The sequence below is a fragment of the Ochotona curzoniae genome, unplaced genomic scaffold (genome assembly GCF_017591425.1).
Source record: "Ochotona curzoniae isolate NIBS_2020 unplaced genomic scaffold, NIBS_Ocur_1.0 scaffold_3890, whole genome shotgun sequence".
Lineage (NCBI taxonomy): Eukaryota > Metazoa > Chordata > Mammalia > Lagomorpha > Ochotonidae > Ochotona > Ochotona curzoniae.
The window spans coordinates 10,155,095-10,174,784 of record NW_024467115.1 but is presented as its reverse complement, the minus strand read 5'-3'; the positions used below and the strand labels follow the sequence as shown (position 1 = coordinate 10,174,784).

The 19,690-nt window shown below is 38.6% G+C and overlaps 1 protein-coding gene across 8 annotated transcripts in view; it reads left to right on the top strand.

The window, feature by feature from the left end:
- Positions 1-19,690, top strand: part of PTPRK (protein tyrosine phosphatase receptor type K) — a 521,455-nt gene that overhangs the window by 108,591 nt on the left and 393,174 nt on the right. For all 8 annotated transcript variants that reach the window (XM_040965636.1, XM_040965637.1, XM_040965635.1 and 5 more), the window contains exon 2: positions 11,021-11,143. In XM_040965636.1, the coding sequence (XP_040821570.1) occupies positions 11,021-11,143 (123 nt within the window). The remainder of the gene's footprint in view (positions 1-11,020; positions 11,144-19,690) is intronic.

Sequence of the window (19,690 nt, the reverse complement as noted above, 5' to 3'; positions counted from 1 at the left end):
CCACCTTTCTTGGTGCATTAGTAGGGAGCAGGGTCAGAATTGGAATAATCAGATCTTGGACTGGCACTCAGCTGATACTATTGCTGTAGGCTTCATCTTAACTCACTGTGCCAAAGAGCAGGTCTCCTTTTGGCTTTTTGTGTATTTACAGATTGTTGTATAAGAGATAGGATTATAGGGACATGGTGGATATGATAAACTTCCAGCCAGTTGTTACTTAACAGTAGCTTTGTGACATGGATTGAACATCTCAAACTCCACTACAGGTGCAGCTGGTTCCTGTCTCAGTGTCTGTGTTGCACCTTGCACCTTCTTGGTCTGGTCAAGCTTAGCCTGTAGGGTCTCAGTTTCCCAACCCTGCCAAGAGTCCCTTCTGTTCCTTCTTCAAGAGTCTATTTTTTAAGATTTATTTATTTTATTGGAAAGTCAGATGTACAGAGGGGAAGAGAGACAGAGAGGAAGATCTTCCAGCTGGTGATTTACTCTGCAAATGGCTGCAATGGCTGGTGCTGCGCCGATCTGAAGCCAGGAGCCAGGAACTTCTTTCCTGGTTTCCCATGTGGGTGCAGGGTCCCAAGGCCTTGGGCTGTCCTTGACTGCTTTCCCAGGCCACAAGCAGGGAGCTGGAGGGGAAGTAGAGCTGCTGGGATTAGAACCTGTGTCCACATGGGATCCCGGAGCATTCAAGGCGAAGACCTTAACCACTACTCTATTATGCTGGGACCCAAGAGTCATTTTTTATTCTTCTGGGTGTCTGTCACTTGTTTTCTATGATCCAGCAGCACTTATTTTGTTTAAACACCGCATTGCATAATTGAGTGGACTATCAGCTCATTGCTTGCACTACCATGATTTTCGTGCCTTACTTCCTCCAGGCCTCCTTCCAAACACTGTCTGAGCTCTCAGTAAAACACGGTGATGTCCAAGCTGAGTACTGTGGTTGGTTAATCATGGTATAGAGATGTAAGAGGACAGGTTAGCAAGGGGCTTCATATTGGATGATATTTCCTTCAGCTAACTCATTTAAGAGTTTATTTTAGTGATTGTTCTTATTTGTCCTACTCACTGGACCAATGCTTTTTTTAAGGAATATGTTTATTTTTCTAGTATCAAGTTATGAATGAAAGTATTGAACTAAATAATGTTATAAGCAAATTGTAACTACCTAGTCTCAATTATGGGTCAAGGCTTTCCTGTAGATATGTGTGGACCTTTTCTAATACTGTCGTCACCTTCATGCTTTATAGGTGAAGTAGGGTTAGAAATGGTTTTGACATGTCCATGTCTATTATGCCTTAATTTATTTTGCATTTTTGTTGTATCTTAAGTTAAAACCTGAATTTGCTGAAGTGGTGTCAGGTGAACAAGTTAGGTTCTGTGTTATGTTAGGAAAACTACAGGAGCTTGTACTCATAGCCACTCTTTTAAATAATCTTATTTTTCATTGACTTAAATTGCTATTGAAATAATTAATCTTATCTTGAGTAGTTTGTAACAAAGCATTACATTTTTTTCCCATTCAGCTAAAGAGCTAGCTGAGAGAACAAATGGCTAGTGAGGGGAACATATATCCTCAATCTCTTGTGACACTCTTTATATTCGTGCACTTGATTCAACATTTCTTTATCTTTCAGCCTCTTTGTGTTTATTGTATTCCCTTAGCTTTTGCCGAATATCTGGTGGATTCAGTGTTGATTTTTTCCTTTTTTTTTAGTGTTGATTTTTAAAATATATTCTTAGCATCTCTGTTGAAAATATCATATGTTTAGGTTTTTTTATATGAATTAGCTATTGTAATATTATAATATTATATTGTTGCTGATTAGTACAAAGTTGGAGGGTGTCTGCAAGATTTTGCTGTTAGAATCCTTCACAGTTGAAGGTGGCCCTGTTGTCTTTGGATGTGATTGAAGATTGAAAAGTCTCTTAAAAGTTGTGGGTTTTTTTTTTCTTTTTGCTTGTTTTTGGGGGATTAGTAGGCATAACTTATTTGTAAGGGTCAGGTTAGTACTATACATGTACAAATATTTGAAAAAGTTAATATCTTTTACAAAGACTTAGGAGAGACAGAAAGATCTTCCCTCCATTAGTTCATTCCCCTGTGGCTGCAATGACTGGAGCTAAGCTGATCCGAAGTCAGGAACCATAAGTTTCCGGGTCTCCCACACGGGTGCAGGGTCACAAGGTTTTGGGCCATCATTTGCTGCTTTCCCAGTCCATAAGCAGGGAGCTGGATGGGAAATGGAGGAGCTGGGATCCCAGCTGGGATCCTAGCCTAAACAAGGTGACGATTTAGTCACCGAGCCATTGTGCTAGGCCCTTAAAACCCTTAATATAAAAAATTTTTTAAGGCTAGATTTATAGAATTGAAATTGCTGTGTAAAAGGTGAATGCATTATGAATTTGGCTAAATAAAATCAAATGACTTTTAAAAAAGAAGGGCTAATTGTTTTGGTGTTATACCATTTCTTGTTATACGTTTTATGATTTATTGAAAATGTTATGTGGGCAAACTCATTTTTGTTGCGATTTTTCCTTTCTCGAACAGCAAGGATACAAGATATTTAATAAATTTATTAGCACATAAATTAGTAGTCGTTTGCTTATTTTTAATTATTACTTTATGATACAGTTCATTGGCTCTGAGATTTCCCTTCCCCCTCACCAAGTAACCTCCCACTCACTGATTCCTCCATAATATTACAGTAGTATAGTCCTTCATAAATAGACCATTATGTCCATCATTCTGCTTTTTTAGCTCATCCTGACATTATAGGTATGGACAATGACAGAGAGTTCAACATCCTATTGTCAATATGTATATATATATATATATATTTAGATTTATTTTATTTTTATTGGGAAGGCGGATATGCAGAGAGGAGAGACAGAGAGGAAGATCTTCCGTCTGATGATTCACTCCTGAAGTGAGCGCAACGGTCAATGCTGTGCCAATCCAAAGCCAGGAGCCTCTTCCGGGTCTCCCACGCGGGTGCAGGGTCCCAAAGTTTTGGGTCATCCTTGACTGCCTTCCCAGGCCACAGGCAGGGAGCTGGAAGGGAAGCGGGGCTGCTGGGATTAGAACCAGCGCCCATATGGGATCCTGGGCGTGCGAGGCGAGGACCTTAACCACTGCGCCACCGTGCCGGGCCCTCAATATGTATTTAACAGTTTCATTGGGAGCCCATCTTTCATTTGGAAGCAGAGATGCATACTACATTGTATCCTCACATCTGGATATGGTAGTCCCTATTACGCAGTTACTATACATCCCGCTAAAAAGAATAGTTTGATTTTTATTAATTATTTGTCAGGATATTCTAACCAGCCACATTTTAGAATACTGTATTTTATCTTACATATTTGAGGTTTGAAAATTCCAAAATATGAACTGTGGCTCAAGGTGAGAAGTGAGACGAAAGCTGTCATCCTGCATAAGAGATACCACACTTCAAATGCCCTCTTCATAGTGCTGCTGCTTTTAATCTATTATTCAAATCTGAGTTGCCAGCTTCTCTCTGCTCTTAGTGAGAATGGAAAAAAAAAGCTGCAGGTTTTTGCATTTCATTCTAAGGTTGTGTGTTTGTGCTTTTAGAGTCAATCTTACAGCTTAGTATCTTCAAACATGATCATAATGTGTTAGAGCAGAGCTTGAAGGAAAATTGAAGTAGGGCTTTTGAATCAACAGGTTATAAAACTTCAGTTATCCAAACTTGATGAGGCCAGTACATCTCAAGTCTGTAGATATGTTCATGCCTTCTGTGTGGGGGATGTCTGTGCCTTCCCCCAGTCTGCTGGAATTCACAGCAGCATTTCCTTGTTGGCAGGGGCACTTGACATGCTGATTGAGATCAACCGTTGGGATGCCTGCCTTCTGTGGCAGTGTGCTTGAGTTGCGGTTGTGTTTCCTCTCTGGATTCTGCTTTCTTGTTGTTGTGCACCCTGGGAGGCAATAGGTGGTGGTAGATACAGTGGATTTGTTCTTGCCATGTATGTGGGCCATAATGGTTAGTTCCTGGCTTTCTGCTTCACCATGGGGAATGAGCAAGAGATGGGAGGTCTCTGTCCCTCTCTTTTTCAAATTAATAAATTACAAAAACTGTTTTATTCTTTTTCCAGTCCCAGACCTGTGTTGCTCAATATGCTTCTAACACAAGCAGGGTAGGCAGCTGATTATATATATTTTCAATGTTTATTTTTTATTTGTAGCCACAATTGCGACAGAAAGTGAATTTCCATCTGTTGCTTCACTCACCCGACAGCTGTAAGCTGACATCAGAAGCTGAATTCCATCTGGGTCTCCTATATTGCTAGCTGGAGCCAAGTCCGTGAGCCATCCTTTCCTTCGTCAGGTGCCTTAGCAGGGTTTTAGATCAAAAGTGAAGCATTGGGGATTCAGATTGGTGCACATATGGGATGCTGCCATTACACAAAGCAGCTTAACTTGCTGCACCTTAATGCAGGGCCCAGCATCTTTAAATTACTTGTTTTAACATTTGCAATTTACATGGTACGCTGGGGAGTAAAATATTTTCTAAATTTCCAGAATTGCTTCCCATTTAAATTTCGTGTGAAGTAAGACAATAGAAAATTCACAACTATGTAATTCTCAACTGAAATCTTAACTTAATGATAGTGAATTCAATGTGCGTAGCACTTAGTTTCCAGTGTTTAGGGGACTATGAAGAGACTTTCAAATAAATTGACTCAGCATTTCTAAGTAGGAATTGCATGCGGAAGCTGGACAGTGGACACCAAGAAAAGTCATTGTTTCTTTATTGACACAGACATAACACAATGAAGGCCTAGACTGACCTGTATCATGGTGAGGACCAATATACAGCCATAACTACTATATCACCTAGGATTTTTCATTATTTTACATGTGCATTTTAGTAGTTTTCTACTCTTTATAAACCATTATTGTATGTGGCAAATCCACTAAATGGCTACTTAGATGCACAGTCCTGAGAGGAAGTTTGAAGACATATTGGGAGCTCAGAACTCATTTGAACTGAGATTGATGTTTTTAAAATCTATAAGAAAAGTCAAGAAACTAACTTTGCTCTTTTCAACTTGAACAGTTTTTGGTGAAATCAATCTAGCTCTATTTAGTAAAATATGACATTCATCTCAATTTATATGTATATCTCATTTTTAAACTTAATATTAGTTGTAGTAATAGTTGGACTTGATTGCCAGAACTGTATTTTCAAGAAAATATTGGCACTCATCTCTCTCTCTCTCTGTCTCTCTCTCTCTCTCTCTCTCTCTCTCTCTCACACACACACACACACTAACCGGGGTTCCAAATAAAACACAAATATTACTACCGGAGTATTTAAAAAAGTTCCTGGCGAGTGTTTAAAAAAAAAAGTTTAATGTAAAATTTCTTAACTCTATATATGCAGATTGGTGGAGTGTACTTAAAATTCCTTGGCCATTTTCACATAAAACGTTAAATTCAGATCCTCCAAGTAACTGTGAGCCTTTCCTGTAGACAGCTATGCCCTGGAATTCTGTTTCACTTGACTCAAGCATTTCACAAGTGAAAAATGATGTGGTATGTATCCAGCTTTAGCTGAGTCAGGAGCCACTGATGAAATCAGCCACAATGTGTCCAGCATGAGTGAACTAAGGAATAAAGCAAAACAAAGGAAGGTTCCTTGTGAGCTTGGGTAGTTTCCAATTTTGCCAAAATGTAAATATGGCTTCAGTTAGGAATTTTATTTTTCAGTACATTTAATCTCAATTACTTTGTTCACTGAGTTTCTATAGTGTATCTAATGCTAAGTGAGACAGATGAGATTTTACTGGGTCAGTTAAAAGGATAACCAGAAAAAAACTGAGTAAATATGCTAAAAGATGATCTCTGGGGAAACATCTGATTTCTTATCACACGGGTGTTATCAAGGTAGCTGCAAATATTGTCAGAACAATTTGCTTTTAATTTGTGTGTTTCTTATAAGCTACCGATATTTAATATAGAAAAGTCATTTTTTTGTATCGAGTTTAGGGGAATATGAGGTGAAAATTTGTCCAGCAAGAATCATAAGATGATGTTATGATAATACCAATTTTCCTACTTCAGTAAAATTACTTGCAGACATTACTGATCAGCAAGAATTTAAAAGTTTAATTCAGTCAAGACCCTCCCTTGCATTACAAGTTGCCTGAGAGAGTGTGGCCTGTGGTGTGGTTGGGGAAGTTTACAATAGTATTTCTTCAAAGGAGGGGGTAGGGGAGTGTAATATCTTTGGAGCACTAACTTGAGGCCGGGTCTCTTACCCAGAGCTATCCTGGGTGGTTTGAAAAGCTCATCCTGCCTCATTTTGAGGAAGGTTAATTTGTTGAACATGTGTGGATTCCCTTCTGGGGTCTCTGTTCTGTTCCATTGGTTTTCTTGTCTGTTTCTGTACTGTGCCAGACTGTTTTGATTACCATTGTCCTGTAATATATATTGAAGTTTGGAATTGTAATTCCTCCAGCTTGATTCTTATTTTTCAGGATAGCTTTGGCTATTTGTGGTCTTATGTGTTCCCAGGTGAATTTGTTTTTTCTGTTTCTGAGACGAATGTTGTTGGGATTTTGATTGGCATCTCACTGAATCTGTACATTACTTTTGGTAATATGGACATTTTGATGGTGTAGATTCTACTGATTTAGGAACATGAAATATTTTTCCATCTTTTAATGTCTTATGCTATTTCTTTTTGAATGTTTTGTAATTTTCTTGAAGTAATATTTATTTGAAGGATATGGATTGCATTTTACAACATTTTATGCTCAAGAAGTTCCTTACTAATGTAAAAATTAAAAAAAAAAACCCATGAAAGATAGTTATATATTTTTTGCTATCATAGTTCATTATAAAATTAAGACTATATATGTAGTCTAAGGCATCTCTGAAAAATGACTTTTGCAAAAATATTCAGGGCTGTTCAGTACCTTATATTTTACTTTTCTCCATCTCAACTCAAATTTACCTCCAGACTTACTGAAAAGTCTGACTTTATGAGAGATTTGGGTTTAATATTCATTTTTCAAAATTCTACGGCAAGGGTCTCTATTATCACATACTCTCCAGCACCAGAATATTGATGCTACTCTGGTTTAAAAGGACAGCCAGGAAGTATGTGGGCACTTCAAAATGTCGGTGGAAAAGTGAGATTCAATGATAATGTTTATCTTGATTCATCAGTATTTTGAATATTTTGAAACCCATGTATAGTTTTTCATAATACCCATTTTCTATGAAAAAGCCTTACATCTTTTTGTACCCAAATAATTATAAAATAATTTGATTTTCTGTAAGGTTTTTTAAGTGCTCACATGTAGTTCTCTGGCCAGGTATTGTAGAAATGGAAGGAATTTCTCACGTGTCAGATTCAGCTAGATTTTAGTGAGCAATAATTCTTGTGAGTTAGCGGTTTGTCAGTGAGCAGTTTAGGAATGGAAAGGAATTCTGCCATGTCCAAATCAGCTTATCTTGATTTTTATTTGCTGGTGAGCATGTTGCAAAGCCCCTTCAATGGCTTGCATTAGTAGAAGCAGACCCTTGCAGTGGCAGACCTGTGCGTCAGATGATTGCCATAGAGGAATTAGCAATCTTCGAAACGTCCTTCAGAAGTGATTTTCCTCCAAGGGTCATGGAGCTTTTGTCTCCCGTTTTTCTGGCACGATTTCTGGCTACTCATTTTAGTCTTAGCAAATAGAACTGTAAATGGAGATTCTTGCTTGCTTGATTTTTCTTCTCTCTCTCACTCTCCCTCCTTTTAATTCTTTGTTTGAGTTGCAGTGAGAGTTACTGAATCACCCGCCTCCACCATTCTCCCCTTCATCTCTAATCGCTGCCTCTCCCCCCTCCCTTACACAATGACCAGGGCAGCTGGGGCTTGGCCAGTCTGAAGCCAGGAATCAGGGGCTTCTTCCACATACCCTTGGAGGTGGCCCAAGCCCACACTTTTTAGCTGTCCTCTACTGTTTTTCTCAGTCCATCAGCAGAGGGCAGGGACAGGATGAGAAGTGGAGTGGCTGGCACATGAACCAGCACACACTTGGGATGTAGACGTGGCAGGTGGTGGTCTTACCTGCCATGGCCTTATACATCCCTCTTCTTTAGCAAATTACTTGAATTATTTAGTCTTGCCTTTTTCCTTTTCATTATCCAGCTCCGTGAAATTTAACCTCATACTTTTTTTTTTTAATGAAATAAAAACTGGTTGTGTCATTTCTCTTTTAAAAAGACTATGGTACCACAAATAAAGATGTTTCAAATCTAGGACATGCGCACAGAGGGCTGTTTATCAGAGAAGACTATGTTTAGTATTTTTTGATGAGTCTTAAATGGTCCAATGGGATTGTGTAAGGTGGAATTTGCTCAGTGTATGTGATTTGCTTTTATTGTAATGGCTGAAGCACATAAGCTACCTTCTTTGCCCTTATTTCGTCTTTAAACTCAATGTGGACTGCTGGAGTTACTATTTTTTTAGCATAAGTCTTGAATTATGTCAGACCCATGTATGAGACCTTTGCATAGATTTAGTATAACTAGTGACAAGTCTAAACTCCTTTTTTTAAGACTTTTTAGATTTAGTTTTTATCTGCCTTGTCCACTATATAATTTCTTGACTATTTATTGTATACGTTACATGAGAATTCCTGGTGTGTAGTGAACTTATAGACTTTTACTTTTTTTCCTATGATTGCAGAGCCTTTACATTCTGGATTTTCTTAGCTTGGCACATGTTTGCTCATCCTAAGAGTAGATTAGTGAATGCTTGGCCTAAGGGGCCAGTCCTCTAAGGATGTTGCTCATGCAGTTAATAACACACGTGATGCACTGTGTATGCTTCTCTATGGCCGATATGATCTCATTCCACCGTGTATCGATTACCTGTGTATATTTTCTTTCCTCTAATCCAGTGCACTTTATTAGCCCATAACTGAAATTCAATGATCTTTATGAAATCACTGATAAAGATATTTTTAGCAAAGATTTATTGAAATTCGGTACAACTGGTACCAAATTTAGATATTTAGAACTCTTTGATTGGAAATTATTGCAAACCTTAAGTTAATCCCTCAAGAAAACCAGTAATAATTTTCTAACAGCTTCAGTTTGAGATATGCCTGAAATGGCAGTGATAGGCAACAAATAGCAGGGGTTGACCCACTTACTTGGCTCAGCTACTTGTAGTTGTTGTTTTTAATCACAATCCTGGAGTCCAGAATTAACTGTGGCCATGAAGGACAGCAATTAAGAACATTTGTCTTCCAAATGAGTCAATGTAGGTTCCACTGGCACTTTAGATTTATTTCTAGAGGACTCCCATTCCTATAAAGGGTATTGGGGGCCCTGAAGCTTTGTGTTGGAACGCAATAAGTCATTTTAATGTTGTGATAACAAATTATATTTTGAGATAATTTTTCCCTTTGCTATGTGAAGATATATTTCCTAGCAACCTGTTTTCATTGATTAGTTTTAAATTAAAAATTGCATAATTTTTCATGAGTACACATACAAAAAGGCTATTTTGAGTGTATTTAATAGTGGTAACCTTTCCAGCTGCTGGAGCGTAGTTGTTTTATTATTATACAAATATGTGTGAGAGGCAGAGACACGCAGAGAACTCCCATCCGGTTGTTCACAACTCAGATACCTGTACTCACGTATCTCAGAGCCTGAGCTCTGCCAGGTCAAACCTGGACCTGCCAGCCAGGGACTGTATTTCAGTCTCTTGTTGGAGTGATGGCTCCCAGTTACTTTAGACATCATCCCTCTCTCACAGATGTCTGCATTAGCAGGAAACTGGAGCTAGGAGCTGGAGATGTGAATTGAAGCAACACCAGCACTCCTGGTATGGAAGGCAAGCATCTCCACTTCCAGGCTCAGTTCCTGCTCCTAGCTGTTACAGAGTGATGAAGAGTGATTCAAGGATGCACACCACACACTGGGCTTTCGAGAAGGGTTTAGGACTGTGCTGACATCAGGATGTCTCTGAGATCCCATTTCACCACTTGCACTTGGCTCTTCACGGGAGAATGCGATGTCACTCATGTTCACACTGGGGAAAACTTGATAAAGAAAGCCAGAAGAGCAGAATTTATTTACCTGAAGTTCACTGTTGAACTTCTGATGCACCTGTTGCTCAGCAGAGGAGTTGCTGACTTTCTTCTTAAAGGTTGTCGTGAACATTAAACAAATAAGACATTTGAATGGAGGCTGGTTATTGGTTTTTCTCATAAAAGCCACTGCTGGATTTTCATTAGTTCTAATCTGTTTTCTTGCAAGATTGGACATAGGGCCAGTTTTTATTTTCATGATTTGAGTAAACTATGTATGTTGTCTTGTGTGTGTCTGCATATGCAGGGTGTCAAGGAAAAGTAATTATTCTATGTTTTTGCCATACAATTGCCCTTAAAAAAAGAAGCTTACACAAAAAAGGAAGTTCTTCTTGTTATTAAGCCTATTAGGTAGAAGTAGTGAGTGTGCGTATTGACTAATCTGATTGATTTTTTGCTATATGGTCTACAACCCATCATGATTTCCTGTGCAAATAGTCTAAAAAGGCATGGGAGTGTCACAGACCTCAATATTCTACCTTATAAAGTGTTATGTTTCATTTGCTAGTATGAGTACAATGAACTTGCATTACAAGAAAAGCTAATTTTTACTGTCACTTCCCCTCTCTCCATTACGTTTATTAAAAATGGCTTAAACTCTAGGCAATTTGTGCATTTCAGAAAAGACTCAGAGTATATACTTCTGGTGTTCTTTGTAATGTTTCAAAGTCTGTGCCTCAGCGTGTTTCTTGAGGCTCAAACTGGTTTCTTATTCAAACAGAATATACTAATAGAAATTTCTTGTATTTGAAAATGTAAAAAGTGGTAAACAGAAAGATCATTTATTTTAAAAATTCTGTCTGCCAGGCTGCATACCTCAGCGATGCCTTTTGCTCCCCAGTGCCTCTCCCCTTGAAGCCTGGATTGTAACGGTGGTCCTCTTTCCTCCTTGCAGGTGGCTGCACTTTTGATGACGGCCCCGGGGCCTGCGATTACCACCAGGACCTGTATGATGACTTTGAGTGGGTGCATGTCAGTGCACAGGAGCCCCACTATCTGCCGCCTGAGATGCCACAAGGTGAGAGTCTGTTGGCAGAGGAAATGTGTGGCTGCTAACGTTTGCTTAAGTACAGCCGTTTAACTTATTTGTAGTAATAAGCTAACTTACTTTAATACTTGTGCACATCTAAGAGGCTCAAAGTGTACTTCGCCTTCCATATAATAACTTTCTCAAATGCTACATAATAGAGAATATACTAGCCCCTTTCCTCTGTTTTAGTAAAAAAAGACCCATAAATTATTAGAAGGGATTCCATGTTTAATAGAAATAACAAACTGCATCAAAATAGCAGAACAACAGAAATTCATTTTAAAACATCTTTAAACATGGCATTACCTCATTTGATATTTGTTTAATGAATCACACTGGTTCAGTTCACCCAGACTGAGGGAAAGCAAGAGCTTAAGATCCACTGGTGGAGAGAGGTCGTCTGGTTCTCCTGATGGCCATGGACTCACATGCCAGGGATTCCCAGAGGATACAACATTGCCACAAAATTGTCAGTGGGAGAAGGTCTGCCCAGTGAATTCCAGAGAAATAGGGCTGAGACCTTTGCATTCCTCAGGTAGCCCTTGCTGCATTTTAGAGAATGAGCTATATTTTCTAATTCTTTGCTCGAACATTGACATAGGATATCAATATATGCATACAATTCTAGACTAATTTTTTTATTTCAATTCAGCATGTTAACTGGAAGTTCATTGCAAGTTCTGTGCATATATATTCAGAAATAAGGTGTTAAATTATTAAAAAATGAAACCATATGAAGGAATCTTAAAGTGTAATAGTAAAGGGGAGGACTGTTTTCCTTCTAATGTTTACAAAGAAATTAACACATATAGTGTGTAAACATATTAACATGCATTTATAGAATAAAATGATATAATCATATTGTTAATAAATGATCCTGTAATTGATTAACTTGTCTATTGCCAATTATACTTGTAGTAATTTTTGTGATTGTTCAACTGCAAGTGATAATAACTTTTCCTAAAAGTTCAGGATATCCTTCCTACACCCAGGGTGAATTTCTGATATGAAAACTTCAGACATAATTATTTAAGGGTTACATGTCAATCCTGCTGACTGAAGAGGGAAAATGCCATTCGTGCACTCTAATTAATATGAGTTTTTTTAAGGAGTGAAAACCTCACCAGTAATTAACAATGCCCCTCCAGAACATCAGTCACAAAATATAACCTAAATGCCCCCATTTCTATATTTTGTCTGGCAAATAAGCATAATAATTACATTCTTTATCAAGTTGCTTTTTTGTTATGTTACTCTGTGTTATACACATTCATAGTGGAATGAATTAAATCTGCTCTGTATTCTACACTGTCACTTTCCATTGCTGAGTTGGCAAATGCTATTTATGAGGCTGAACTCAGCCTAATTTCCCCTGCCAAGTAATAGATTGGTCCTATATGTGCTTAACAGGCTTTAATTCTTATCGTATATTGATAGCAGACTTACTGAGTTTTGTACATAGGTTCGTATTTTTCCATCAAAGGACCCAACTTTATGTTTCTGAGCATTTTACGTAAAGAGGCTGTTAGTTTTGTTTGTTGTTTTTTCAGCTGAATTTCTCTGTGGCACATTTACACTGAGATTAGTTTATATTAAAGTGGTGGGGTTGCAGTACCCAAGTTTTGATTTATTGTCAGAGAATAATCAGAAGGCTGTTGAGTTATGCAAGTGTTGCCATTGTTAATTACCATTGACAGTAGTAATGAATAGCTGAAGAGATACTGCTCGGAAGACCTTGTTGGCTCACCTTTCATAAACAGCTTCATCTGTGCTACAGTACCGGCTGATGTACACAGAAAGTGTTTGAAATTCAGCCGCAGCTTCCAATTAATAGGACATAAGTAATTAATCATGCAAAGAAGGGAGAAAGGTCACAGCCCTGTGATTTTTTGCCTAATGTAAGTAACTATTTACTTTGCAGAGATTAGAGAATGTGCTCCATTATATTTTTCAGCTGTTTTGATAACTTTTCCCATTCTGCTTCAGCTGTTCCTTTAAAGTGCTGACTGTTATCTGCTTCTGAATTGACAAAAAGGTGATATTTTGATTCACCTTATTAATGCATTTAGATTGGTCCTTTTATTTTGAAATAACTGCTTGCCTTAAAATAAATCTGCCTTAATAAATAGCAAAATCCTGTCAAGCATTTGGCAGTTCTAAATTGAGAAAGTTCTTTCTCTGATACAAACTTGTTAGTGAACTTTTAGAATATTAACTGAGTCCTGCTTACTGGTCTTTTTGAGTTAGAAACCAAGATGAGTAAAAGAACAGTAAGGTGACAAAATAATAAAAATGCAGATAGCCAAAGAGAATTGAGAAATAGAAGAAATGAGTTCTCTGGTGGGAAGATACGGTACTGTCAATTATTGCATAAAATGTCCTGCAGCACTTTCTTGCTGCATAGTCTGCTCTCGTCAGGTGGCAGCGGTGTCTGAAAACACTCCCTAGCATGTAACAGCATGCATAAGGAAAAAAAAAAGATAAAAAATGGAGGCTTTGTAAAACCGACTTGGTGTTCAAGAATCTTTTGAAAATAAACACCATATTAATCCTCAAGATGATTCAAATTTAAATAAATATTACAAAAACACTAAACACTCACTGGAAAGGTGCAAACCTGAATCCTGAGTGCTGCTCAGGATGAGGAGGAGGAGAAGCTGCCGTGTGCTGCTTTTCATGGAGCCTTTTGTGCAACTTCCTCCATCGCATGCAGATTCGTTCTTGAGAGAATGAGGCAAGGAAAACTGAGGATACAGGATCACTAAAAGACATGCATGGGGAAATGTATAATATTAAAGTTTGTAGTAGTCTGAACCTGAACAGAAGTCAAATGTGTCAGAAATGTAATGTGTGAATAAGTGAGTATATTTATGAAACAGGATACTGTGTTGCAGTGCAAAGAAAACTATTGCTATATATAACACGATGGGTAAAATTCCTAAACAAAACGCGCACAAGGAAGCTAGTGATTATATAATTTGTAAAAACAATAGTCAAGGTCTTACTTGGCAGTAAGTAGGAGATGAGGGCAGGCAGTATTTATTACTGTAAAGGTGGGATAAGGGTGCTTCCAGATATTGATAATGACCTGATTTATTTATGATGTTTTTCACGAGCTCAAACTGTCTGAAAATTACTGAGCTGTGCATGGCTAGTTGTGTATCTTTCAGTCATTCCTTACAAAGATACCTTTAGGAAACTAAAATAATGAGTAGCATTTCAATGGATTAGAACAAGGGTAGAAGATTTCATTTTTTTCCCACCGTTTTAATATTCTGCCCAGACTAATACACACACATCTGTATAATGTTCTTTGACACCAATTTTTTGTCTACTTGGGATCCATCCACTTTGGAAGGAGCTTCTCTACTGCTTTGGCACTCTTCTTGATCTTCTGTTCTTCTGGCTAATATTCCCCCCGCTGATTTTTGTACATCACACTTCCACTGAGGCTGTTAAGGTCTGTTGTTGTCTTTCCTACAATGTCATTATGAGCAGATGCCATGTCCCCCCCGCCCCCCACCCAAAGTGCTACTTCATTCACATACAGAAATTTCAGTTTTTCTAACACTAGTCTTAAAACATTTTAATCTAGTTTAAATAGTAAAGGTTATTTTTTTCTATTGTTAGAGAATTTGTTGTTAAAAGAATTCTTTTTGCAAGTATTATATTGAATTCAGACTTCAACATTTAATCAGAAACCTTCCCATCATTATCAATTTTTGACTTTTGCCTTTGTAAGTATAACTTACTTTCGGAGCTGAAGTGTTATTAATACTATCAGGAATTTTTCTCTTAATATTTCTTTCACTTTGTTTCCTTTGCTCTTTATTATGTCCTCTGCTTGTCAAATTAACTTCTTCTCTGTTCTTTAAAAACCAGTTATACAATCCATAAGGAATAAGAGGTGTTGAATGGAAATATAAATTACTCTTTGACCTGAAATGTCTCTGTGCCCGTGACTTTGTTTGCCAAATGCTCTTCTATGCTTATAGTCTTGTTGGGCTCATGTAGTATGTGCTACCCAGTATGCAAGGAGAGATTGTGACTAACATCTCAATACATACATCTTTCATTGTACTTTCTCTTTTTAACAGATATTTATGAAATGACTAATTAAATTTTCCTTTGGGGTCTCTGGAGCACCCATTTGACGGTATTTAACATTACAGCTACTTTGTGTTCTGCCTCAGTCTGGTCCTTTTTACAGGTAATAATGCAAATGGCTGAAATGTGTACCATGTGTGTGTATTGATGATTGAAGTAAAAACCTGTTCCTCCTTTGTAAAAAGTAGAGAGATGTGATTCAATAGTTTAAAACTTTACTAGCTCTCATTTCTAACCCCCTTTTAAAATCCTCAAGCTAAAATTCAAATGTTACATGAGATTATATAAAGAAGAAAAATGCTGTCAAAAAATGTGTCTTTATTGTTATGTTGCATGTTATTTTCAGTAATGCGTTTCATTGTTTTGCCCTAGATTTTAAACATCAACTTTTATACAGGTTGCTAAAAGAAGACTTTCCTTCTTTTCAAATATAGTTTTGTATATTCCCTGGCGAGTTGAAAGGGTCACATGATTTCTACCTTGCTATAATTTTTTTTCCCATTTCATGTTGTTTTCATAATTGAGAGGGATGCCTGCCTGTGTCTACTTCTCATTAAGCTGGGGAGAGTCAGATATGAAGGAAGGTGGGTGGGACAAATGTTTGATATATATTTCTCTTTTCTCTGCATGGGAGTGGGGACTGCTCCTTGCTGTCAAAATACATTAGTATCTGGGTGTGAAGGGCAGTCATTTGAGGGCCACTTAGAGACACTGATATGTGGAAGAGTGTTCCAAAGATGTTATTTGAATGGTTTTGGCAGTGAGACATTGTTGGTTTCATTGCTCCAGGATTGAGACAATCTTTCCAATGTCTGTTGGTTGATAAAGTCCACCTAAGAGCATCCACAAACTCAGAAACATGCTGCATAATTTGGCAAGGAGAGTTGTCCATCCTGTTCTGCTTTCCATCCTCTGATGAGACCGGAGACATCTTGCTGGTCTAGATGAACTGGTTGTCATGTACCCCATGTGCATCTGAGCATGCTGTCCACTACACAGGTATCAATAGCTGAGGAGGCCCAATCCTGATACATGCACTCCAAGGTCAGATATTACATCCAGCCATTTTTCTCTGTGGCCAGCATCTGAGTCCAGCAGTAGAGTTGAGGAGTCCTCCAAGAAATATTGTTTGGGGTGACTTCAGACTTGACTCTTGTTTGCACCAGCCGGTGGGGAGTCAGATTCATTTTGTCAGCTGCACCAGCCATTGCACATAACAGTGGATACAGTGGTCCTGCCGATTCTGCTCCAACCATATACCTCATGTGAATCAGTGTTTGCTGAAGCCCAACCCAGGCAGCCCATTACAGACACCGTCCTCATATATACCAGTGGGTGTTCCAGTGTAGTCAGAGGGAACCCCAAAACTCCCCACAGGCCAGTCCCCAGCCCTTGTTGTTTTCAAGCCTCAGCCCAGCAGAAGCTATGGCCTAGTAGAGGGGGTTCAGTAAGTTCCCCTATCAGGCTTGCTCACAGCCCCAGGTCCCATGTGGACTGGTGGGTGCAGCAGCCCTGTTTGGTGTGGTCTGCCCCCAGTCCTGGACTGGGTGGGTGCTGCAGCCTCTCCTGCCTGTTCTCGTCCCAGCCTCGCGCTTATGAGGGTTAAGTGGATTCCTATCAGGTGAATTCAGTGGCTCAGCCTGGGTTAGGCCATTACCACCTGCAGCTTTCCATGTAAACAAGTGGAGGATGTAGTCCCAACGAGGCGAGCCCACAAGTCTCTTGCAAAATTTACCCCCAGATATGGTTTTTTTGTATTCTGGTGGGTGCTTTAGATGGGTGTTATGGCCCATTTCCTCCTTTGTCTTTTCACTGGTGACTACTGTGACCAAACCCAGCCAGGCATGCTCCTAGCTCCAGCTTTTGAGTGCACCATTGGTTCATAGGTGATGCTATTTAGCCCAGCCCAGTTCTTCCACATGAATGGTTGCCTTGACCTGATGCCTGTGTGTTTCCCACCTGTAAACTATGGCACCTCAGCTCTGTTGCCTACCTGCAAGAGCTGTGATCCAGTTCATGAAAGACCCCAGAAGTCATTCCTCCCTTGCCAAATAGATCCTCATCAGTTCCCAGTCTAATACATCTCCAGAACTCCTTCTCTGGGTAATCTGCACCCTAGTGCCTGGGGGGCGGGATGTTGTGTGCTGGCCTAGTGTTCCTTGCCTTACTTATCTTAAAGAAAGAAAGAAAATAAGCAACTCTGCTGGCATACTGATATAGTTAATAGAAATTGGGCAAGAAGCAGGCCTAGAATGCTGGACAGCTTTTCTCTCTGCAGTCTAACATTTAGCTAGGTACAAGGCAACCCTGAATGTTTCCTACAACTTGGGTCTATCTTGCCTTCTTCTTTAGTATGGTGTACTGAAAGCCAAACATCGTTGTCACTTTTTGATTTATATAAAGATAAATTTCTGCCAAATTTTGTCTGTCTCAGTAGTACTCTTTTAGTATTATGGAATATATAATTATAAGGTATTGAATAATGGATGTTTTATGCCATTTTCACACATATGAGAAGAAATTTAAAGGAATTTTTGTATTGCGTCTCATTTATAACCTGTGGTTTCTAGAAATGACTGTCACTCATTAGAATTAGTGGATCATGTTGTCTAAGTTTTCCACTGCTTATTTTAAAGACAACTAATGCTAAGGTATATGTTTTTACATACTTATAAGTGCCAAAATCCCCACAAAGCTAAAATAACTCAATTAGAAAGCAAAGCTGGCTGAAATAAACATGGCACAGTGTGGGAGCACAAAGCTACACTCCTGAAATGTGGGTAATGGGGGTACTGAGCTGTGAGCATTATGGCTGGTTTGTATTAGAAAACAGAGAAAATGACCCCAAATGCTTGCTTATTTTCTTTTTCTTATTAGAGTTGCCTGTGAACAGAACCATCTGTGGTGTCTGCATGAACATGAATATTTGTCCTAAGCTGAATGGTCTGGTAGTAGAGTAGTTACGGGCAAAAGAAGATAAGGGAGTTAAGACAGATAACAGAGGGAGGAAGCGTGAGAGAATGACTCAACACCCCTTGCTGAATACAGCTGGGAAAACTTTATGTCCTAAGAGGCCAGAAAGCCATGCAAGTGTAAAACTGGAACACTAGATAAATTCAGTAATTTTCAGAAAATTGTAAGTAACAGAACCTTTTGAACAGTATTTTTCCGTAGTCAGTTGGTACTGGAAAAATGTAATCTGTAAAAAGGAACTGGACCCTTCCTTGCTTTGTGTCTCCTAGCTTCACCATGGGCCTAAAATTTAAAACTCCAAAAGGGAGTATGCAAATAAGAGTTTACAGACTCCAACACTTACAGATGTGTACATCTTAGGTAAAACTACTTAGTACAATGAACTACCAGTTACCTTGCTGAGTTTTGAATCTACTAGGGACATAATATAGTTTTTTTTTTTTTAATCCTCAATGGAACCCTGCAAAATTGGTGGTATTTCAGATACAGATGGAGTAAACAGCTCGCATTAAGCCACCCAGGTACAGAATCTGAACTTAAGTCTCTGGTTGTAATATCAAAGAAGCTCTCACCCTCATCAGCTTTGTAGTTGCAATTTGAACCTCTTTCCAGATATGGGCATTCTAATCTACTCTGTAACAAAGCATATAGATTTCTAAAAAAAATTAATCCACTATGGTTGTCCATCATTTCATTTGAAATATGGTTTCCCCCTAGAATTGGGCAAGGTTTAAATGATTGCTCCTTAGTCTTCACAGGAAGTGGAATCAGAAGTTCATTACTGTTTGGAACTGTTGCAGAGCCTCTAGGCTTCTGCTCTGTTACTTTTGTCTGCTGGGAACATACTGGACCTTTGCTTTGATTTACCTGAATGTTATATTTAGTTATTTGATGAGCACTTGCAACATGTCTGTATAAGCAATCCTTTAGAAACATGTAAATTACCTGATGTCTCCTTAGAGTGTGTACAAGGATGACAGAGACATTTATGGGCTAAGGGAATGAGACTGCAATCTAGGGTTAGAGAATACTTTTTAGACTGGTGTCAGTGGGGTATTTTTGGATGAGAATCATAGGCTTATTTCAATGTGTTCTCTCAAACCATGTTATCATGTGTCTATTGGTGCTTTTGCTCTAAGCACAGAGAAGGTAGTTTACCACATTTCAGTTGCTTATTAAAAACAATGAGAGTTGGAGACAGAGAGCAGGGTGAGAACGTGAAAGGTTATAATGCACTACTTGAAGGCCGAGCCACTTAATGAAGGCTGCTTTTTAATGTAAGGATTAGAACACTTATCGATATAAGTGCAGCAGGAGAAGTGTCTAAATTACAGTGAACAGAAATGGCATGCTGAGCCAGGACTTTTTCAGGTACATAATATATCTAAGTTAGATATGCCCCGATGTATCTATTGAGGTGGGGAAACCACTAGTATGAGAAAATGTGATGAGAAA